This window comes from Corvus moneduloides, chromosome 8, assembly GCF_009650955.1.
Source record: "Corvus moneduloides isolate bCorMon1 chromosome 8, bCorMon1.pri, whole genome shotgun sequence".
Lineage (NCBI taxonomy): Eukaryota > Metazoa > Chordata > Aves > Passeriformes > Corvidae > Corvus > Corvus moneduloides.
This window is the reverse complement of record NC_045483.1, coordinates 8,180,890-8,204,863: the sequence shown is the minus strand read 5'-3', so window position 1 is coordinate 8,204,863 and position 23,974 is coordinate 8,180,890. Positions and strand designations below refer to the sequence as shown.

At 49.6% G+C, this 23,974-nt stretch overlaps 1 protein-coding gene across 1 annotated transcript in view; it reads left to right on the top strand.

Annotated features, from left to right (window-relative positions):
• VWA2 (von Willebrand factor A domain containing 2) overlaps window positions 1-23,974 on the top strand; it is a 59,391-nt gene that overhangs the window by 1,990 nt on the left and 33,427 nt on the right. Inside the window, 5 exon segments of the mRNA XM_032115681.1 lie at window positions 2,820-2,899; window positions 2,975-3,033; window positions 3,592-3,666; window positions 5,631-5,764; window positions 7,099-7,208. Coding sequence (XP_031971572.1) covers window positions 2,820-2,899; window positions 2,975-3,033; window positions 3,592-3,666; window positions 5,631-5,764; window positions 7,099-7,208 — 458 coding nt within the window.

The following is a 23,974-nucleotide window of genomic DNA, read 5'->3' as shown; positions in this document are numbered from 1 at the left end:
CAAATTCCTGCAGATCCACTGTTCCCCTTTTCTCAGCCGCTCCAGAAAACATTTCTTCCCAGCATCTACCCTAGCTGCCCACTGCTACAAGCATCGAGTGCTTGTGATGCTGAGGCAAGCTCTGGCTCCCTTGGGTGGGTTTGCATTTGGCAAAAGATCTAAAAAGTGAGACATTCATGGGGACACTCCTGCTGCTCTAGCCACAGGCAAAGTCAGTAGCATAAGCACTTCTGTCAGAACAAACTACACAGTTAAGTGTAGCAAAAGCTCTCTGGTCAGAAAAGTGTCTTTTATTCTGTAACTCATTGGTTGTACAGGACCTGATCTGCAGCATGTTGATTTTGACAGTACCCCATGTGAGCAGTGCTGCAGGATCAAGGTCTCTTTACATACAGGAGCCTTTATTGTGCAGGGGAGAAGAGCCTCTCAAAACTCCCTTGCTGCAGAACTGGGTGGGGGAGAAAAAATAAGCTGGTTTTGTAGAGCATCTTATGGAAGTTTAATCTTGTTTATCCTTTGGAGGAAAACATTGTCAAACTTTTAGACTGAAATTTGTGATGTTTGTTTTAAGGAGAAGTTAAACATTTCCCTGTTGTCTTCCTTCTCACCCCTTCAGTTTCAGATCCCACTGTGAGCTGCCCCCAGGCAATGCCTGTTGCTGGGCAGAGGTGATGCATGGGGCTCCTAATAGAAGTTGTCCACTGCCGCCAAACCTTGCCAAGAACATAAAAGTGAAATTTACTTATGGAAAACATGCTGAGAGAGACTGAAAAAGGAGTCAGCAAGATTGGTCTCCTCTCTTCCCTCCCTACATCTGAATATCAGATGAGCATGTAGCAGTGGGTCCCCTCAGCAAGCTGGGGCCATTCCTCAGCAGTGACAGGAGGTTACTTAGCTTGTAAAGAACGTGCTTTAATGAATATGTAGTGTAATCTTTCCTGCTTTCTCCTCTGTTCAAATGAGTGATACTTTGCAGTGTTGAAACACATGTTGGGAAGGTACTTGTCAAGAAGAGCTTTTCTCCGCTTTACCTCTCTCTCCTGTCTCTGGTCTCACTCCTCCAAATACAGTACACATGGTTGCAACTCTTAGCTTCAAGTAAGTTGTCGTCATATTCATGTGTCCAAGTGAGAATCTGGGTACAAAAATAGGAGTTTTGACTTAGTATGGCTTAAAAAAAATTTTTTTTTTGTCTCAGTATTGAGGTAGATCATTCCCTATCTTAAGGGCTGAGAAGATAAAATGAAAAGGTCCTTCACTCACTACACCATCCCCCAGCAAAGCTGCTGTTTAAGGTTGCTGCTGCTAAGCCTGGACTAATGCTGACGAGCAGCAGGTGATGATGAAGCTTTCTTTCAATTCCTGCTGCTGAGGATCTGGCTGGGCTGAAAGGCAAAGAATTCATCCTGCAGATTAGTTGATTTAAACCCAAGATAAGACCAAGTTGTAGAAACATCTCGACCTGTCAATGTTTTGTGTGAAAACAATGTGAAATCCCCCCATACCTGTCACACATGACTGCAAGCAGAGGCCTGTCCTGCTTTAGGTGATGTGCACTCTGGAAATAGCTCCTAGAAAGAATGTCCTTGAGGCATGGCAGAAGAATGACCTTTTCTCTGTGGCATGTGCAGGGCTTGAAGCTCCTGAGGGACACACACTGGGGGTTCTCCAATGAAGTCATGTATTGTGTTGACCTCCCTTTACTTAGCCAAGCCTGGGATCTGTTAATTTGGTGGGGGCAGTCTTGTGGGGGTGTTGGGAGGATGTGCTGAAGGGTGATGCTTGATGCATCTGGCACTGAAAGACAGTGTTATTGTGTCTGTAATCCCTAGTGGGGTAATCCTGGAGGGGATTTCTTAATCCCCTCTTCACTGTGTACCCATGCAGGTAACTGAGCATGGCCTGCTAGGGGTATCTTGCCTTGTCTGATGTGAAAGGTATATAATTTGCTGCAGACACAAGTCTTTCCTGAGAAAAATCCCCCTCTGTTTTCTTGGAACAGCAATTAATAGAGCTGGTTATCAAGAAATGTTCTTACTTTTCTTTAACTACATGAAGAAAGTCTGCTTTGCAGTAACAGGGGCAGAGACCCATCAGGAATCTGGTCAAGTATGCTCTGGTGAGTGCTTTTAATCTGGAGAAAAGATAAATACACATGTTTGAAATAGAAAGCCAAGAGCTCTACTAGATACATTTGGTCTAAATCTGGGCATACTTGAAAGTGTCACTGAAATCCACCTATGATGTGATGGCAGCCTCGCTGATTTCAAAGGAAAAATGAGCAGAAAATTGACTTTGCTGGACAGTTATGCATAAAAACATCTCCCCAGAAAGCCAGTCCTTGGAAAACATAAGGCATGAAAGAGCCTGGGCTTGAGTGTTGTTGGAGACCCGTGATGGGGTCGGGCAGCAGCGCTGCAGGACCCGAGGGACAGGGACAGGTCCCCTGTGCTGGGCTCCACAGCCGGGACGCCCCGGCCGGAGCTGATGGGGAGCTCGGGGGGATGCGGCTCGGGAGTGCTCGGTGAACCCCCGGAGCAGCTCTGTTCGGCTCTGCACCGGCTTCCCCAGGGACATGGGGCCCCGGTGGGACTCAGCTGTGAGAGGGAGGTGCACGGAAGAGGGAGGAGAGGAGAGGAGTGGTCTGCGTGGGCATGGAGAGGAGGGGAAGCAGGGTTAGGCTGTCCCTCCTCCCCTGCCAGGGCTGCTCCCTCCGGATGTGATGGGAGAGGAGAGGAGTATGTAGAGAGATTTTCTTTTCTATCATTTCCTCATTTTCATGGTTTTTCCTTCTATCTGTTCCCCACCCTTCTCCCCAGGGCAGGAATTACTTTTGCCCCTCAGACTGCATGTTTCTGAGCTCATCACCTGAGACACCCAGGAAGATGATCAGCTGCAGGTAAAGAAATCAGCTTTAGGAATTGGATTTCCATTCCTCTCCTTGTTTGTTTGTTTGTTTGTTTTTTCCCTGCAGATTTGTCACCATGAACATCTTGTCATTTGAGTCCATCTGCATTTTCCTGCTTTCCCAAGGTATGTTTAAAGTTGCCGTTTTGCATCAGTGGTTTTGTCTCAGGTGCTTCCCCATCCCTTCTCTGAGGAAGGAGAGCCAAGTCAGAGCCTCTCCAGGCGGTTTAGGGATAAACTTCTGAAACATAGTTTCACATAAAAGGGGAGAAGATAATACCTGGAGAAACAGCTTTTCTGAGAATTCGAACACATGGCTGATCTGTATGTAAAGTGTCTAATTGATATGGGAAAAACTGATGTTAAGATATTAAAAGTGCATAAATCTCTCCAGTGTTTATGACTGTAGTCTCAGAAGCCTAAGGCTGGCCTAGCTCTCATTCTTGCACTGTGTCCCTGCATGCAGTGAGCAGAGGGACTATCCTGTGTGCTAGAGTCATGTCCTTGGTATTTTTCATGCTCTCTGTGTCCCAGCTAGAAGGAATTTCCTGACACAAATACAGTGCTGTGTAATCAAATTATTTTTTGCAACTGTGAAACCTATACAGCAAACCAGCATTTTTGCTGTTACAGGTGAAATCCTGTGTATCTTGTTCATGGATGATTATCTGCTTGATCCCACAGCTTTGCTGGTGTTGGGTATACAACAAATCCATGTTGACCAGGAGATGATTGGCAAGATCGCAGCTGCTGGCCAGTGTAAGTTTGTTTTATAAAGCAAGTCTTTTCTATTTCTGAATTCCCTCTTTCTTTGGTTGTTTTGGTGTGTTTTGTTTTGGGTCTTTTTAAGTTTTTTGTTGTTGTAGTTATTTACATTTATCAGCCCCTCTTCAATCCATAAACTCCCCATCAATGCTCTGGCAGGCACAGCACTGTGGCTGCCTCTGCCCTAGCCTGGCTTTCTTCCCCAGTGGTGTTAGCTCTCCTGGGAAGTGATCTACTCTGTTTCTCCCAAATTGGCTCTTTGCCACCAACTGGATGGTGTTTCTGTCGGTTCCTTCAGTGCCTACTCCACGCAATCCTGATTTAAAGATCTTGTTTAATTACAGACTTGATCAGACCTCCCACGTGGGTGTTTTTTTTCAGGCTGTAAAGCCAGCACCAGTCAGGATGCTGGGAGCAGGAGTGATGGGGCTCTCGCTGGCCAGCATATGTTCACCTGCAGCTCCCTTATTGTGCTTGCAATCGGTTACTGATAAACTCTGTCATGAATTCTCTCCTGATAGCCATTTGTTTCCTATTGTCTGTCAAGGGATAAATTGCATTTATTCCTATGCCAGGCATGGCCTCCAGCTCTATCTTGTAGTACCACGTGTTCAGCTCAGATTTTCCATCCCGAGGATGAGTGTTTGGGTGTTTCTCCCTCCTGCAAGTCACCAGGAGTCCCTTGGTGGGCTGCAGACATCCTGCTTACGAGTGCCTGGAGAAGAGCTGCGTTGCACTCCTCAACTCCAGAGCCACCTGAGGAGTGCTTCTCCATGCTGACCCCAATCTGGAGGCTCTGCAGTTTTCTCTGTGCATGCTTAGGCAGGGATAACAGCCCTGTTGCATCTCCAGGTTCAGCCCAGCTCCGAGGGCAGGGCTGACAAGCCGGGACGCCGCTGGCAGGGAGGCTGTGCTCCAGCTTGTCCTCAGCACAGTGCCCCAGGGCAAGGCTGGGTGCCCCGTTAGAAGAACCAGTGACCCAGAAGGGAATGCCTCACAGCTTTCAATCCCTGTAACCTGGTATTAGAAAACCCTAATTATAAATTCAGGTTTTGGCTAGCAGGAATGATTTGGAAAAGGTAGTGATAACTAACAAAAAGATTATAGTAATGGGCATAGAGTAACATCACCAGCCAGCACAGCTCTTATGGGGTTGGTATGCTTGATCTCTATTGAACTTCTGGATTCATTTTCCCTTGAAGCTGAATCTGGCATATGCTGCAGAGGAGACTTAAAAATTTCCCTTTAAATGCCTTGAAAACGACTCTTCAGAGTCTGCAAAATGCCATTTATTTATTTATTTATGTGACATTGTGGGTTTCCACTGTAGCAGAAGCACCTCAGAAACTTATACTTGGGAGCAGTCATGTTCATGCAGGCAGGGGTGATAGAAAGACACATCTCTGAAGAGGAAATAAAAGGCAGATTTTCATGAAAAGTGTTTCTGTCACTGTCTGGGAACTGTTCAGAGAGTTCATGTTCAGGAAAATGAGAGCCTGTTTTGAAAAATGTGCTGCAGATGAAACACACTGGGCTCTGTGGGACTCAGTAGACTTTGCAAATGTCTCCTGGATTTACATCTGTGCCTTGGGCTGGGAGAGCCTGCAGGTCCCACTGGGCATGGCTCCCTCTCCCTGCTGCTCACCCCTCCCTCTGTGTCCTCTCTGGGAGAGCATCTCTCCCTGTATTTTGTGATACTTCACTGCACTGGCTGCTCCTGTGCTGTCTCTGGGACCAGGCTGGGGCCTTGAACTCCAAAGTCAGTCTGGCAGACTGAGAGCTGAGCTGGAGCTGCTGCAGGCCAGAGCAGGGATGGATGTGGGCTTCGGGTTGTGACCACTGGGCTGGCCCAGCCCATCCTCTGCAATTTGTCTGGATTTTCAGCTCTTGGCTGCCTGCTTCTAGAGAGTGGGGCTAACAAAGCGTGGTTTCACAGTGTATGTATTTATTTCTCCTAGTGATGCAGTGCTCTGCCTCGTTAGATGTCCTTTTCCTCCTGGATGGCTCCTACAGCATTGGCAAAGGAAGCTTTGAAAGGTTCAAGCACTTTGCAGGCAAGCTCTGTGATGCCTTGGACATCCATCCAGACAGAGTGAGTGTCAGGAATATCTCCTCTAATTTTTGAACAGCTCGGCAGTGTGTCTAAAGGCCAGTGGTAACATGCTGAGTAAAATTGCAAAATTCAACCTACCAGCTGCCATGGGGGCAGAGTATTTATTCAGAGAGATGCAGTTTGTGGAGCAGTGGGATTGGAGAATGCTTCTTGATTCTTCACAGATTTTAAGCAGTTCCTTTTGATCTTGAGAAAAGACATAGTCCTTCAGGTTAAAGATTATTTGGGGTTTTTTTACCGATTTTATTTTGGTTTGGATGCTCATCGATTAAAGTAATTGGATCTTTCTGTTGCTTTTCCTTGGAAAACTGCAGAATTAATCTCTGGGAAGTTAACCACCTTTCTGTATAGATGTAAATTATGTAGTCTGCTTGCTCTGCTTCCCCCAGAAGGAGATGGATGCTGTGCTGCTGTAGTCTTAGGTCTTGCTCCCTGGAGTCAGCCTTGAGGCACCTCTGGGCCTGAATGACACATCCTGGGGTTTTTCTGAGGGGATTTCAAGCCAGACTGGCTGTGGTTCCAGGTGTGCATCAGCCCCACAACACTACCTCAGCTGAGGGCCTTGGAGCAGATCGCTGCACTTGATTCTATGGCAGAACCTTTCCAATAAATGTCAGGTCTTTGGGAAGGTTGTGTCAATGAATATTTAATATTTGCAGATTTGGTGTGGTGTTTTGTTTTATATTTTAACTACCATCTTTCCCCTAGCCTTTCACTTAATCCTCACATAGACTGGACTAAAACTTAGTAGTCTTTTCACCTTTGAAGCTGTCACATTCCATAATACTTATTGTAAGACTTCAGAGAAGTCTTACAAGAAGTCTGGATGCATTGCCCAGTACAGACCATTTAGCGTATTTGGGGTTTCAGCTGGAGAAAATGGTTTTAGAGAAGCTATTAGAAAAAGTGTTGGTTTGTGTTGCCTGCTGTGCTCATTGCCAGAGGGAGCCTCTCTTAGTAATGGAAAGATTGCCTGCACAGTGTGTAAATGGGTTGGTGTAGAAGGTGTTATTTATAAACTTACTGTCCCTGAGGCTGTGAGCTGCTCTGGGTGGATAAATATAGATCCTGAGCTGCCTGTAACTGCTACAGAGGCTCCTGTTGTTTCCAGATAAACTTTTTTGCCTTGTTTATAGTCTGTATAGATAATACTGGAGTTTCTGCTCTATTTTAAAGTTCATTTACAGTGTCAGTGGCTCAACGGTGAAAATAGAGTTTGCCTCTTTACAATTTAGACTTCCCAGGTTTGTAAATTGATCAGAAGAGTAAAACTTGCACAGACACCTTTCATAATCTTTAACCTTTCCTTTTAGGTTCGTGTGGGAATGATACAGTTTAGCTCAACTCCCCACCTTGAATTCCCACTGGATTCTTATCTAACCTAACAATAAGTGAAAGAGAGAATCAAGAGGACTGTGTTCAGGCCAGCTTATTTTACAGCTCTTCTCTTTTTCTGGGCTATGAATAATCTCTGAATTGAGAGGTTTTTTGAGGTTTAGAAATCTCTGCTTCTGCTGTGCTTGTACCACCAGTGTGATGCTCCCAGGGACGGAGGTGAATGAACACTGTGGTCCATAATCCACAATCCACTAAAAATGTGAAACCTGGTCTGTCTCAGTGAAAGCTGATAGGGGATAAAGTTTTCAGTGTCCCTTTAGAATGTGAGAGAGTTCTCCAGATCATTAAACAGAGAGTTCTCCGGGTCTTTCTGTCTATTTGAGCCAGGCAGTGGGTTACATCCTGTGTGGAAAAACAAGCATGGTGTTCCCTCATGGCTGAGCAAAGGTAGCACAGTGTGCTGCTTCATTTTTTGGTGGTTACAGTTTGTCACTAACTCCTGTGAATTAGTGACAAACTGCTGGTCTGTAGATATTTATGTGTGCTTGCTGAATTCAAGAGGATCAGGTTTTCAAATGGAAACCTTTTTTCTTCCTGAATGTTAAGACTTGGATGTCTTCCCATGACTCAGGAAATGGAGCCAGAAGTCCAAAGAAGAGCTGTCCTTAGAGCCTCTCAAAATCCAAACTTTCCATCTTGGAGATATACATTTGGATCTACTAAGGATCTGACAATCATCCCTAAATAACACTTGTTTTGATGATAGATGAGGTACTGGTAAGGCCTGTGGATGTCTACTCTTTTAGCTGATCTGCTTTAGGACTAAGGGTTAGATCAACATTTCCCATGGATATCTGCCGCTCTCAACATGATGTACATATTGCAAGCAAATGTGATCAGTTTTGCATTTTTCAAGCAAGATCAGTTGGCTGGATTTTGTTGTATTTCTTTTGATGAGTTTAGCAAATCGAGAAAACCTCTGGTGTACTGTTACAGGAAAAACTTACAGAAAACAAGATGCATTCCTCCTCTCTGGTTGTTGTTGAAAGTCTGTGAGAGCAGAGAAAGTGAAGCAGCATTTGCTGTCTGGCACTGCATTTCCTTGATGACAACAGAGGGATGCTGACAGATCAAACAGAAATGATGACTTTTTGCCTGGCTATTTCATCTAGTTAAAATGAAAAGCTGACATTTTGAAGTAGATAAAATAGTTATGGATGCATTCCAGTTGGCTTCTGAAAAAAAAGGGGTGTTTGACATCTTGCTTGAGAGGTTCCTTGATGTGCTTCTGATGAGCCTTTGGCCAGTGAGGCCTTTCCTGACTTCAGCCCGGAGCTGACAGCACTTGGAAGGAGGCAGCACCGGGCTGAAGTGAAGCTTTTGTGATTTATTTGGAGACTGCCAGTCTCTCTCTGTGAATGCTTTCCAAATAGCTTTGGAATTCATTGGCCAGTTCCAGCCATACTCAGTGGTAATCTCAAGCTAAATTTCATATGGACTTCTTTCATGTAAGTCAGCAGCTGGAGAGAAACCTTCTTAGTGCTGTCCCCTGAAGAAAGATAGCGGGTAAAGTCCAGATTTCCTTGTACTTCAGAAAATCTTTATTGGAGTAATGCCTCAAACACAATTCTACTGTGTCAAAACCCAGTGAAGCTCTAAATACAAATTAATAAGCAAATCAATTTAATGAGCTCTTTATTAAATTTTCTAATCCTCAGGGCTCACATGGGCACAGTGTACTGAGTTCATCAAGATTTAGTAACCACACTCACTATGCACAGCGTATTTTTCCTCATGCAAAGCACTCTTCACCGAAACATCTCACAGACATCTGGTCAGAAAAAGGCAAATTTGGACTTGCTATGAACACATGGTCACTGAGTATGCTTGGAAATTATGGAAACGCAGAGAAGGAAGAAGTTCAAAGCAAAGAGGCCTGGCAAGTACAGAGCGAAAAAAGTTTCTGTGAAAATCAGAGGTGCTAGGAATCAGATGCTAGGGCAAAGGATGGATGTTCAGAAAGCAAATGAGGTGTGTTTGTTTCAATGCAGACAAAGAACTGTGAATCCTCCAAGGAAGGAGTGACACTTATGGTTTGATTCCCCTGGATTGCTCTGGATAGCAATAAAAGCAGCCCTAAAGGGCAATTACAGGAAATTATTTATAGCATGACAGAATTAGAAGACAGCTTGAAATGTGCACTCTGCTCTAGTGCCTTTATTATCACCAGGTCTGTGCCATATGTGGGAAGAAGCTGAGTGGGGCAGGGGCTGAGGAGAAGGACTTGGGGGTGCTGATGGAGGAGAAGCTCAGCGTGAGCCAGCCCAAAAAGGCACCCATGGGCTGAGCTGCATGGAAAGGAGCAAAGAGCTGCAGGTCAAGGAGGTGATTGTGGCCCTCTAGTCCATTTTTTGAGATCCCACCTGCACCACTACATCTTTGTCTGGGGGCCCCTGGATAGGAAGGGTTTGGACGTGCTTGAATGAGTTCAGAGGAGAGCGACTGAGGTCCTCAGAGGGTTGGGGAACCTCTGCTTTGAAGACAGTCTGGGCAGAGAATGTGTTTCAGAGAGAGATGCCTCTGCCTGAATTCAGGCGCAAATGAGACCATATGATGACAACATACGGATTTTATTTAACGTGGATTTTATTTAACGGGAAATGTGAAGGAGAGAGGAAGAAAAATAGGAGCTATTTCTTTCAGTCTCAGAGAGAGCAGAAGAGACTCTGTTGGAACTAGGTGACCTTTGAGGTCCTTCCCAAACTAAACCATTCGGTGATGCTAGAGTATGTGTAGATGTGTATTTTAACTTGATATTGTTGTAATAATAATAATAATAATTTTCTACTACTATTTCATCTTCATCTTCTTCTTATCCCTATTCTTCTTCTTTTTCTTCTTAGTGTTTACTTCTACTATTTCTTCTTCTGTATCAACTTATTCTTATCCATAGTCCTTATTTTTATTCTCATTCTTATAATTCTTCTTTCTCCTATTCTTGTTTAAATTGTTATTCCTTTTCCTATTCTTCTCCTTATTCTTTTTTATTTTTCTTCTTATTATTCTTATTCCTTTTCCTGTTCATATTCTTTTTCTCCTTCTTATTCCTTTTTTTTTCATTTTTCTTATTCTAAAACCTTTAATTATTCCTATTCTTCTTCTTCTTTTTTCTTATTCTATTCCTATTATTATTCTTACTCTTTTTTTTCTTGTTCTTATGCTTAATTCTTTTTCTTGTTCACTACTACTATTTCTTCAACTTCTTCATCTTCTTTATATTATTATTAGTCCTTTTTTTTTCTTTTTGTGGTTTTTTTTGTGTTTTGTGTTGGTTTTTGGGTGTGTGGTTTTTTTTTGTTTTTTTTTTTTTTTTAAAAAATGCTATTATTTATTAAAGCCAACTTCCCTCTGTTTTGGAAGAATTGTTTGGTGAAGTCGTGCAGTGGAGTCCTGGGAGCAATGCCTCCTGTCTGTGGCCATTCCTCATGGATGAAATCCCAAAGGATCAGCACGTAGTCCTTTCAGGATGAGAGGAAATGGCCTTGGATTCCAGCAGGGGAGGTTCAGATTAAATATTCCAAACAACTTTTCCCTGACAGAGTGGTCAGGAATTGATTGCAAGAAGTTGCTCAGGGAGGTGGTAGAGTCACTGTCTCTGGAAGTGTTCAAGTCTTGTCTGGATGTGGCACTTGGGGACATGGTTTCAGGGTGATGATGGTGGTGCCAGGGTGAGGGTGGGACTGGATGACTTTCAAGGTCTCTTCCCACCCTGCAGAGTCTCTGGCGTTCACCGCTGAGCCACCTGGCACCAAGTGTCCCGCATGGATACTGGTTGGAGGCTGGCCACACGGGTAATAGTTGCTCTTGGGGAGAGTGGCTTGGGATGCTCCCAAGCAGCCGGGGACTGCTGAGGCTGCAGGGACATGTCCAGGCAAAGGCAGCCCGTGTGGCTCCCCCAGGACGTGGGGCAGGCTGCCGGCCAGCTGCCGTCCAGGAGGCCCGGGCTGGCGCCGGCCGCAGCCCTAATCCTCGGGCTGTGGCGCCAGGCAGGGGCAGCGGAACAGGCTGCGCAGCATCCGCAGCGCCCGCCCGAGGCGGGAGGGGCGTTTCTTGCGGGGACCCAGCTGCTGGCTGAGGGCCTGCGCTCCCAGGTGGGGAGGCGAGGCACAGAGCGGCACTTGGGGGCACGGCTCAGATGGCCCGTGCTCAACCCAAGCCTCGCGAGGGGCAGGCACTGGGAGCCTGCCTCCTGCCAAACCTCCCAGCTCTCTGTCTTCTTCACGGAGCTCGAGGAGGCTCACTCCATCCCACTCGTCCTCCTCCCGCAGCAAGGGCTTGTCCCCCATGTTCTGTTCCCAGCTGTCCTGCATCAGGTCTCGGTCACTGTCATTTTCCCAGCTAGACTGAGCTGAAGGTCTCTTGCCATTCCCTTTGGAAACCTCCTGGCCAACGGAGTCTTCCTCTTCAGAAAGCTCCTGGCCAATGGACTCTTTCCAATCAGACACTTCTTGGTAGCTACCAACATCTCCGTGGGACAGCTCATGCTCGCTGTATTCCTTCCAGTCAGAGAGATTCTGGGATCTACCGACTTGTCCCTGACAAAGGCCTTGCTCCATGCCTTCTTCCCAGTCAGACACTTCTATGTAGCTGCTGGCTTCTCCTAGGGACAGCTCGTACGCAATGGATTCATCCCAGTCGGAGAGCTTGTGGTAGCTACCGGCTTCTTCTGGGGAGAGCCCCTGCTCAATGCAGGCTTCCCCTTGGAGACCCTCCTGGTCACTGGTGGCTTCTTCCAGAGACAGCTCATCCCCAGTGGATTCATCCCTGTCGGAGAGCTCGTGGTAGCTACCGGCTTTTACTGGGGAGAGCTCCTGCTCAATGCAGGCTTCCCCTTGGAACACATCCTGGTCATTGGTGGCTTCTTCCAGGGACAGTTCCTGCTCAATGCAGGCTTCCCCTTGGAACACATCCTGATTGTTCCTGTCTTCTTCTCGGGACAGCTCCTGCTCAATGCAGGCTTCCCCTTGGAGCCCTTCCTGGTCATTACTGGTTTCTTCCAGGGACAGCTCCTGCTCAATGCAGGCTTCCCCTTGGAACACATCCTGGTCGTTGCTGGCATATCCAGGGGACAGCTCCTGCTCAATGCAGGTTTCCCCTTGGAGCCCTTCCTGGTCGTTTCTGGCTTCTTCCAGGGACTGTTCCTGCTCAATGCAGGCTTCCCCTTGGAACACATCCTGATTGTTCCTGTCTTCTTCTCGGGACGGCTCCTGCTCAATGCAGGCTTCCCCTTGGAACACATCCTGGTTGTTCCTGTCTTCTTCTCGGGACAGCTCCTGCTCAATGCAGGCTTCCCCTTGGAACACATCCTGCTCGTTGCTGGCATATCCAGGGGACAGCTCCTGCTCAATGCAGGCTTCCCCTTGGAACACATCCTGCTCGTTGCTGGCATATCCAGGGGACAGCTCCTGCTCAATGCAGGCTTCCCCTTGGAACACATCCTGCTCGTTGCTGGCATATCCAGGGGACAGCTCCTGCTCAATGCAGGCTTCCCCTTGGAACACATCCTGCTCGTTCTGGGCTTCTTCTCGGGACAGCTCCTGCTCAATGCAGGCTTCCCCTTTGGAGCCTTCCTGGTATTTGTTGTTTTCTCCTTGGGGCAGCTCTGTGTGTTCCTCATGCTCGCACTGAGAAAGCTCAAGCTCCCCAGCCGAGTCGCTGTCCTCAGTCTCTTTCTCTGCCAGGACTGAGCCCCTGGCTGCCTCCTCCTGCTGCTCACTGAGGGCTTGGGCTCTCAGTGGGCTGGGCGAGGGGCTGGGGGTGCAGCAGGGGCTGTGCAGGGCAGAGATGGGGCTCTCTTGCTTTTGTTCTGGAGCTGCTGCTTCTAGTTCTGCAGCCGTGCTTCGCTCCAGGTCCCTCTGTTGCTGTGGCTGCTGGCCTGCTGCCTGGACCTCAAGCACAGCCTCTCGCACCACCTCATGGCTGATGTGCCACGCCAAGTCCAGCAGAGCCTGGCTGTAGCCTGGGGGGCTGTGTGGAGCAGGGACTGGGCTCTCTGTTGCTGCCGATGGCACCTCCTCCCTGAGGCCAGGAGAACCTGGTGCCTTTTCCACCTCGGCAGGCAGAGGCTCGGGGGGCTGCTCCTCCTCAGCAGCTCCAGCTGGAGCAGCAGCGGCTGCCAGCTCATCCTCTGTGGGACTCGGCGGGGCAGGAGAGGCGCTGGGCAGCTCACGGGCTGCCTCTCCTGCCACCTGGGTGCCCACGCTGCTGGGAGAGGCGGGCCCCTCCTGGGCATCCTCATCCTTCTCTGGGTACAAGGGTTTGTCCGAGATCTTGCAACTGACACCTTCTGCCCGTTGGGGCAGCCCCTGGCTGCTGACACTTCCTTCCCACTGGGGCAGCTTTTGGTCACTCCTGTCTTTTTCCCACTGGGGTAGCTCCTGGACATTGTAGTCTTTTCCTTGTGATAGCTCCATGTCCTTGTTGTCTCCCACTTGGGGCAACTCTGGGGGGAGTCTCTTGTCTCCTTCCCATTGGTACATGTGCAGGTGGCCTTGCACATCTTCTTCCAAAGGAGACAGTTCCTGGTGTCCCTCCCCTTCCCACTGGGACAGCTCTTGGCATGTCAGGTCTTCTTCCCACTGGGACAATTCTTGGCATATCTCATCCTCTTCCTGCCATGGGTACAGCTCCTGGACTGTCAGGCTTTCTTCCCAGTTGTACAGCTCTTGCTGTGTGCCATGCCCCCACTGGACTTTCACACCTACCTCCCTCTGATGCAACTCTTGGTGTGTCACAACTCCCCATGGAGAAACTTCCTGGGTCGTCACTTCTTCTTGCCCTTGGTAAAACTCTTGGATTGTCACTTCTTCCCAGAGGCAAAGTTCTTGGCCGCTAATGCCTCCCCACTGGGAAAGCTCTTGATCCGAGTCGTATTCCCAGTCTTTGTCCATGTTGACAAAGGCCCCCTCCTCCTCAGTGTCCGACAGGGGCAGGCCTGAGCCGCCGCCTGCCCCCAGCCGCTGCCCACTGAGGGCCTGGTCTTGCAGCCAGCCGGGCAAGGGGCTGGGGTGCTGTGAGTTGGGGTTCACCTCGTCCTCCTTCACGTCTGACGTCGTGCGGCGCACAGGGATCCCGGGAGCTGCTTCCTCCTGCGAGAGCGGCTCTGGCGGGACTGGGCTCCCCAGGGCTCCGCGCCCCTTGGATACCCCCGGGCAGGGCAGGGCGGGGCTCCACCGTGTCACAAGGGCCTCCGGGCACCACAATGTCCCGCATCATCCAGGGCCCTGACACAAGGCGCCTGTGTCACAAAGGGCCACACCTGGCACCCCTTTGACAGCTGAAGCCACTGGGAGGGGCATAGAGCAGCCCCCAGGCTTGCGGGCTTCTAGAGCCTTGTTATGATCCCATCATTAAAATTGTCAGAAATGCTTCTGCCTGAATTAAGGTGCAAATGAGGCCATATGCCAAAGTCGGCAGTATGGGTTTTATTTAACAGTAAATGAGAGAGAGATAGAAAGAAATAGAAAAGAGGTGGGGGTAGACAAAGAGAGTGACAGAGACAGATTAGAAAACCTCACCACTGCGAGGATGCCAGTGGCATTGTGTTGATGCTCTCCATCAGGGCTTCTTGGCCGTAAACGTTCCCTGAAACATGGAGTTGAGGGGATTGATCAACATACATTTGGGCCAGGTGGGAACACCCAGGTAGCTGCCCTGGTGGAGGGCAAGTTTGACACAGTCTCTTGCAACAGACTCTGGATCTGTTGCATCCCTTTGCATCACGTGTGCTGCTCTGCTGCAGGCCTCAGCAATGAGTCTGGGGAGCGCTTTGGGGGTCTTTGATGGATCATGACACCTGCTCAGCTGCCCCTCGTGTGAATTTCCCGTGGATGTGGCCTTCCCAGGGTGGGGGGTTTTAGAGCTGAGCCAGTTTGTGTGAGGGAGGATGGGTGTTCAGTGCCTCTGACCAGAGGTTACGCCACAGCCCCAAAACTCTCCTCCTCCCTTCTTGGTTGTGGGGAATGTGTGCAAACCTGGCCTCAGCAGATGAGCCTGTGGGCTATGGCCTCCCCAGGCTGAATCCAGGCCAAGCTGATTTTCAGGACAGCTTCTGCGTTTGGCTTTCTTGTGGGTACATTCTCCTCCCTTAGCCTTGTTTCCTTGTCCCTAGAGCAGAGGTAATTGAGCACTAATGTCACCTTTATGGTATCTCAAGTTCTGTTAGGCAGCTTAAGTCCCAGCCCAAAGCTGCAGTCAGGTGAAGGAGAGGTGGGCTTGGGTAGTCTCAGCCTCTTTATACAGTTTTGCCATAATGGGCAAAACTCCTTCATAACAATGTTTAAGTCATTACCCATAACATTTCTGACAATCCTGATGTGCCCAGAGCCCCTGTGAGGCTTTGGACACAGTGCCACACACGACACCTCAAGCCCCACACTGCACAGCCCTGGCTTTGGAGGGTGGGCTATGCAGGGCATGAGGAATTGGCCAGATGGACGCAGCTGGGGAGCTGTGGTCAGTGGCTCCATGTCCAGGTGGAGGCTGGGGACGAGGGGTATCCATCAGGGCTCTGGCCTTGGCCCTGGGGCTCTTGAATGGCTTCGCCAGTGACACACAGAGTGGACGGAGCTCCCCCTCAGCACGGGGTTTGCAGGGGACAGGAAGCTGAGTGGGGCAGGGGCTGAGGAGAAGGACTTGGGGGTGCTGATGGAGGAGAAGCTCAGTGTGAGCCAGCCCAAAAAGGCACCCATGGGCTGAGCTGCATGGAAAGGAGCAAAGAGCTGCAGGTCAAGGAGGTGATTGTGGCCCTCTAGTCCATTTTTGAGATCCCACCTGCACCACTACATCTTTGTCTGGGGGCCCCTGGATAGGAAGGGTTTGGACGTGCTTGAATGAGTTCAGAGGAGAGCGACTGAGGTCCTCAGAGGGTTGGGGAACCTCTGCTTTGAAGACAGTCTGGGCAGAGAATGTGTTTCAGAGAGAGATGCCTCTGCCTGAATTCAGGCGCAAATGAGACCATATGATGACAACATACGGATTTTATTTAACGTGGATTTTATTTAACGGGAAATGTGAAGGAGAGAGGAAGAAAAATAGGAGCTATTTCTTTCAGTCTCAGAGAGAGCAGAAGAGACTCTGTTGGAACTAGGTGACCTTTGAGGTCCTTCCCAAACTAAACCATTCGGTGATGCTAGAGTATGTGTAGATGTGTATTTTAACTTGATATTGTTGTAATAATAATAATAATAATTTTCTACTACTATTTCATCTTCATCTTCTTCTTATCCCTATTCTTCCTCTTTTTCTTCTTAGTGTTTACTTCTACTATTTCTTCTTCTGTATCAACTTATTCTTATCCATAGTCCTTATTTTTATTCTCATTCTTATAATTCTTCTTTCTCCTATTCTTGTTTAAATTGTTATTCCTTTTCCTATTCTTCTCCTTATTCTTTTTTATTTTTCTTCTTATTATTCTTATTCCTTTTCCTGTTCATATTCTTTTTCTCCTTCTTATTCCTTTTTTTTTTCATTTTTCTTATTCTAAAACCTTTAATTATTCCTATTCTTCTTCTTCTTTTTTCTTATTCTATTCCTATTATTATTCTTACTCTTTTTTTTCTTGTTCTTATGCTTAATTCTTTTTCTTGTTCACTACTACTATTTCTTCAACTTCTTCATCTTCTTTATATTATTATTAGTCCTTTTTTTTTCTTTTGTGGTTTTTTTTGTGTTTTGTGTTGGTTTTTGGGTGTGTGGTTTTTTTTTGTTTTTTTTTTTTTTTTTCACTACTGCTATTATTTCTTAAAGCCAACTTCCCTCTGTTTTGGAAGAATTGTTTGGTGAAGTCGTGCAGTGGAGTCCTGGGAGCAATGCCTCCTGTCTGTGGCCATTCCTCATGGATGAAATCCCGAAGGATCAGCACGTAGTCCTTTCAGGATGAGAGGAAATGGCCTTGGATTCCAGCAGGGGAGGTTCAGATTAAATATTCCAAACAACTTTTCCCTGACAGAGTGGTCAGGAATTGATTGCAAGAAGTTGCTCAGGGAGGTGGTAGAGTCACTGTCTCTGGAAGTGTTCAAGTCTTGTCTGGATGTGGCACTTGGGGACATGGTTTCAGGGTGATGATGGTGGTGCCAGGGTGAGGGTGGGACTGGATGACTTTCAAGGTCTCTTCCCACCCTGCAGAGTCTCTGGCGTTCACCGCTGAGCCACCTGGCACCAAGTGTCCCGCATGGATACTGGTTGGAGGCTGGCCACACGGGTAATAGTTGCTCTTGGGGAGAGTGGCTTGGGGATGCTCCCAAGCAGCCGGGGACTGCTGAGGCTGCAGGGACATGTCCAGGCAAAGGCAGCCCGTGTGGCTCCCCCAGGACGTGGGGCAGGCTGCCGGCCAGCTGCCGTCCAGGAGGCCCGGGCTGGCGCCGGCCGCAGCCCTAATCCTCGGGCTGTGGCGCCAGGCAGGGGCAGCGGAACAGGCTGCGCAGCATCCGCAGCGCCCGCCCGAGGCGGGAGGGGCGTTTCTTGCGGGGACCCAGCTGCTGGCTGAGGGCCTGCGCTCCCAGGTGGGGAGGCGAGGCACAGAGCGGCACTTGGGGGCACGGCTCAGATGGCCCGTGCTCAACCCAAGCCTCGCGAGGGGCAGGCACTGGGAGCCTGCCTCCTGCCAAACCTCCCAGCTCTCTGTCTTCTTCACGGAGCTCGAGGAGGCTCACTCCATCCCACTCGTCCTCCTCCCGCAGCAAGGGCTTGTCCCCCATGTTCTGTTCCCAGCTGTCCTGCATCAGGTCTCGGTCACTGTCATTTTCCCAGCTAGACTGAGCTGAAGGTCTCTTGCCATTCCCTTTGGAAACCTCCTGGCCAACGGAGTCTTCCTCTTCAGAAAGCTCCTGGCCAATGGACTCTTTCCAATCAGACACTTCTTGGTAGCTACCAACATCTCCGTGGGACAGCTCATGCTCGCTGTATTCCTTCCAGTCAGAGAGATTCTGGGATCTACCGACTTGTCCCTGACAAAGGCCTTGCTCCGTGCCTTCTTCCCAGTCAGACACTTCTATGTAGCTGCTGGCTTCTCCTAGGGACAGCTCGTTCACAATGGATTCATCCCAGTCGGAGAGCTTGTGGTAGCTACCGGCTTCTTCTGGGGAGAGCTCCTGCTCAATGCAGGCTTCCCCTTGGAGCCCCTCCTGGTCACTGGTGGCTTCTTCCAGGGACAGCTCATCCCCAATGGATTCATCCCTGTCGGAGAGCTCGTGGTAGCTACCGGCTTTTACTGGGGAGAGCTCCTGCTCAATGCAGGCTTCCCCTTGGAACACATCCTGGTCATTGGTGGCTTCTTCCAGGGACAGCTCATCCCCAGTGGATTCATCCCTGTCGGAGAGCTCGTGGTAGCTACCGGCTTTTACTGGGGAGAGCTCCTGCTCAATGCAGGCTTCCCCTTGGAACACATCCTGGTCATTGGTGGCTTCTTCCAGGGACAGCTCCTGCTCAATGCAGGCTTGGCCTTTGAACCCTTCCTGGTCCTTCCTGTCTTCTTCTCGGGACAGCTCCTGCTCAATGCAGGCTTCCCCTTGGAACACATCCTGGTCGTTGCTGGCATATCCAGGGGACAGCTCCTGCTCAATGCAGGTTTCCCCTTGGAGCCCTTCCTGGTCGTTTCTGGCTTCTTCCAGGGACAGTTCCTGCTCAATGCAGGCTTCCCCTTGGAACACATCCTGATTGTTCCTGTCTTCTTCTCGGGACGGCTCCTGCTCAATGCAGGCTTCCCCTTGGAACACATCCTGGTTGTTCCTGTCTTCTTCTCGGGACAGCTCCTGCTCAATGCAGGCTTCCCCTTGGAACACATCCTGCTCGTTGCTGGCATATCCAGGGGACAGCTCCTGCTCAATGCAGGCTTCCCCTTGGAACACATCCTGCTCGTTGCTGGCATATCCAGGGGACAGCTCCTGCTCAATGCAGGCTTCCCCTTGGAACACATCCTGCTCGTTGCTGGCATATCCAGGGGACAGCTCCTGCTCAATGCAGGCTTCCCCTTGGAACACATCCTGCTCGTTCTGGGCTTCTTCTCGGGACAGCTCCTGCTCAATGCAGGCTTCCCCTTTGGAGCCTTCCTGGTATTTGTTGTTTTCTCCTTGGGGCAGCTCTGTGTGTTCCTCATGCTCGCACTGAGAAAGCTCAAGCTCCCCAGCCGAGTCGCTGTCCTCAGTCTCTTTCTCTGCCAGGACTGAGCCCCTGGCTGCCTCCTCCTGCTGCTCACTGAGGGCTTGGGCTCTCAGTGGGCTGGGCGAGGGGCTGGGGGTGCAGCAGGGGCTGTGCAGGGCAGAGATGGGGCTCTCTTGCTTTTGTTCTGGAGCTGCTGCTTCTAGTTCTGCAGCCGTGCTTTGCTCCAGGTCCCTCTGTTGCGGTGGCTGCTGGCCTGCTGCCTGGACCTCAAGCACAGCCTCTCGCACCACCTCATGGCTGATGTGCCACGCCAAGTCCAGCAGAGCCTGGCTGTAGCCTGGGGGGCTGTGTGGAGCAGGGACTGGGCTCTCTGTTGCTGCCGATGGCACCTCCTCCCTGAGGCCAGGAGAACCTGGTGCCTTTTCCACCTCGGCAGGCAGAGGCTCGGGGGGCTGCTCCTCCTCAGCAGCTCCAGCTGGAGCAGCAGCGGCTGCCAGCTCATCCTCTGTGGGACTTGGCGGGGCAGGAGAGGCGCTGGGCAGCTCACGGGCTGCCTCTCCTGCCACCTGGGTGCCCACGCTGCTGGGAGAGGCGGGCCCCTCCTGGGCATCCTCATCCTTCTCTGGGTACAAGGGTTTGTCCGAGATCTTGCAACTGACACCTTCTGCCCGTTGGGGCAGCCCCTGGCTGCTGACACTTCCTTCCCACTGGGGCAGCTTTTGGTCACTCTTGTCTTTTTCCCACTGGGGTAGCTCCTGGACATTGTAGTCTTTTCCTTGTGATAGCTCCATGTCCTTGTTGTCTCCCACTTGGGGCAACTCTGGGGGGAGTCTCTTGTCTCCTTCCCATTGGTACATGTGCAGGTGGCCTTGCACATCTTCTTCCAAAGGAGACAGTTCCTGGTGTCCCTCCCCTTCCCACTGGGACAGCTCTTGGCATGTCAGGTCTTCTTCCCACTGGGACAATTCTTGGCATATCTCATCCTCTTCCTGCCATGGGTACAGCTCCTGGACTGTCAGGCTTTCTTCCCAGTTGTACAGCTCTTGCTGTGTGCCATGCCCCCACTGGACTTTCACACCTACCTCCCTCTGATGCAACTCTTGGTGTGTCACAACTCCCCATGGAGAAACTTCCTGGGTCGTCACTTCTTCTTGCCCTTGGTAAAACTCTTGGATTGTCACTTCTTCCCAGAGGCAAAGTTCTTGGCCGCTAATGCCTCCCCACTGGGAAAGCTCTTGATCCGAGTCGTATTCCCAGTCTTTGTCCATGTTGACAAAGGCCCCCTCCTCCTCAGTGTCCGACAGGGGCAGGCCTGAGCCGCCGCCTGCCCCCAGCCGCTGCCCACTGAGGGCCTGGTCTTGCAGCCAGCCGGGCAAGGGGCTGGGGTGCTGTGAGTTGGGGTTCACCTCGTCCTCCTTCACGTCTGACGTCGTGCGGCGCACAGGGATCCCGGGAGCTGCTTCCTCCTGCGAGAGCGGCTCTGGCGGGACTGGGCTCCCCAGGGCTCCGCGCCCCTTGGATACCCCCGGGCAGGGCAGGGCGGGGCTCCACCGTGTCACAAGGGCCTCCGGGCACCACAATGTCCCGCATCATCCAGGGCCCTGACACAAGGTGCCTGTGTCACAAAGGGCCACACCTGGCACCCCTTTGACAGCTGAAGCCACTGGGAGGGGCATAGAGCAGCCCCCAGGCTTGCGGGCTTCTAGAGCCTTGTTATGATCCCATCATTAAAATTGTCAGAAATGCTTCTGCCTGAATTAAGGTGCAAATGAGGCCATATGCCAAAGTCGGCAGTATGGGTTTTATTTAACAGTAAATGAGAGAGAGATAGAAAGAAATAGAAAAGAGGTGGGGGTAGACAAAGAGAGTGACAGAGACAGATTAGAAAACCTCACCACTGCGAGGATGCCAGTGGCATTGTGTTGATGCTCTCCATCAGGGCTTCTTGGCCGTAAACGTTCCCTGAAACATGGAGTTGAGGGGATTGATCAACATACATTTGGGCCAGGTGGGAACACCCAGGTAGCTGCCCTGGTGGAGGGCAAGTTTGACACAGTCTCTTGCAACAGACTCTGGATCTGTTGCATCCCTTTGCATCACGTGTGCTGCTCTGCTGCAGGCCTCAGCAATGAGTCTGGGGAGCGCTTTGGGGGTCTTTGATGGATCATGACACCTGCTCAGCTGCCCCTCGTGTGAATTTCCCGTGGATGTGGCCTTCCCAGGGTGGGGGGTTTTAGAGCTGAGCCAGTTTGTGTGAGGGAGGATGGGTGTTCAGTGCCTCTGACCAGAGGTTACGCCACAGCCCCAAAACTCTCCTCCTCCCTTCTTGGTTGTGGGGGAATGTGTGCAAACCTGGCCTCAGCAGATGAGCCTGTGGGCTATGGCCTCCCCAGGCTGAATCCAGGCCAAGCTGATTTTCAGGACAGCTTCTGCGTTTGGCTTTCTTGTGGGTACATTCTCCTCCCTTAGCCTTGTTTCCTTGTCCCTAGAGCAGAGGTAATTGAGCACTAATGTCACCTTTATGGTATCTCAAGTTCTGTTAGGCAGCTTAAGTCCCAGCCCAAAGCTGCAGTCAGGTGAAGGAGAGGTGGGCTTGGGTAGTCTCAGCCTCTTTATACAGTTTTGCCATAATGGGCAAAACTCCTTCATAACAATGTTTAAGTCATTACCCATAACATTTCTGACAATCCTGATGTGCCCAGAGCCCCTGTGAGGCTTTGGACACAGTGCCACACACGACACCTCAAGCCCCACACTGCACAGCCCTGGCTTTGGAGGGTGGGCTATGCAGGGCATGAGGAATTGGCCAGATGGACGCAGCTGGGGAGCTGTGGTCAGTGGCTCCATGTCCAGGTGGAGGCTGGGGACGAGGGGTATCCATCAGGGCTCTGGCCTTGGCCCTGGGGCTCTTGAATGGCTTCGCCAGTGACACAGAGAGTGGACGGAGCTCCCCCTCAGCACGGTGTTTGCAGGGGACAGGAAGCTGAGTGGGGCAGGGGCTGAGGAGAAGGACTTGGGGGTGCTGATGGAGGAGAAGCTCAGTGTGAGCCAGCCCAAAAAGGCACCCATGGGCTGAGCTGCATGGAAAGGAGCAAAGAGCTGCAGGTCAAGGGAGGTGATTGTGGCCCTCTAGTCCATTTTTTGAGATCCCACCTGCACCACTACATCTTTGTCTGGGGGCCCCTGGATAGGAAGGGTTTGGACGTGCTTGAATGAGTTCAGAGGAGAGCGACTGAGGTCCTCAGAGGGTTGGGGAACCTCTGCTTTGAAGACAGTCTGGGCAGAGAATGTGTTTCAGAGAGAGATGCCTCTGCCTGAATTCAGGCGCAAATGAGACCATATGATGACAACATACGGATTTTATTTAACGTGGATTTTATTTAACGGGAAATGTGAAGGAGAGAGGAAGAAAAATAGGAGCTATTTCTTTCAGTCTCAGAGAGAGCAGAAGAGACTCTGTTGGAACTAGGTGACCTTTGAGGTCCTTCCCAAACTAAACCATTCGGTGATGCTAGAGTATGTGTAGATGTGTATTTTAACTTGATATTGTTGTAATAATAATAATAATAATTTTCTACTACTATTTCATCTTCATCTTCTTCTTATCCCTATTCTTCTTCTTTTTCTTCTTAGTGTTTACTTCTACTATTTCTTCTTCTGTATCAACTTATTCTTATCCATAGTCCTTATTTTTATTCTCATTCTTATAATTCTTCTTTCTCCTATTCTTGTTTAAATTGTTATTCCTTTTCCTATTCTTCTCCTTATTCTTTTTTCTTTTTCTTCTTATTATTCTTATTCCTTTTCCTGTTCATATTCTTTTTCTCCTTCTTATTCCTTTTTTTTTTCATTTTTCTTATTCTAAAACCTTTAATTATTCCTATTCTTCTTCTTCTTTTTTCTTATTCTATTCCTATTATTATTCTTACTCTTTTTTTTCTTGTTCTTATGCTTAATTCTTTTTCTTGTTCACTACTACTATTTCTTCAACTTCTTCATCTTCTTTATATTATTATTAGTCCTTTTTTTTTCTTTTTGTGGTTTTTTTTGTGTTTTGTGTTGGTTTTTGGGTGTGTGGTTTTTTTTGGTTTTTTTTTTTTCACTACTGCTATTATTTCTTAAAGCCAACTTCCCTCTGTTTTGGAAGAATTGTTTGGTGAAGTCGTGCAGTGGAGTCCTGGGAGCAATGCCTCCTGTCTGTGGCCATTCCTCATGGATGAAATCCCGAAGGATCAGCACGTAGTCCTTTCAGGATGAGAGGAAATGGCCTTGGATTCCAGCAGGGGAGGTTCAGATTAAATATTCCAAACAACTTTTCCCTGACAGAGTGGTCAGGAATTGATTGCAAGAAGTTGCTCAGGGAGGTGGTAGAGTCACTGTCTCTGGAAGTGTTCAAGTCTTGTCTGGATGTGGCACTTGGGGACATGGTTTCAGGGTGATGATGGTGGTGCCAGGGTGAGGGTGGGACTGGATGACTTTCAAGGTCTCTTCCCACCCTGCAGAGTCTCTGGCGTTCACCGCTGAGCCACCTGGCACCAAGTGTCCCGCATGGATACTGGTTGGAGGCTGGCCACACGGGTAATAGTTGCTCTTGGGGGAAGTGGCTTGGGATGCTCCCAAGCAGCCGGGGACTGCTGAGGCTGCAGGGACATGTCCAGGCAAAGGCAGCCCGTGTGGCTCCCCCAGGACGTG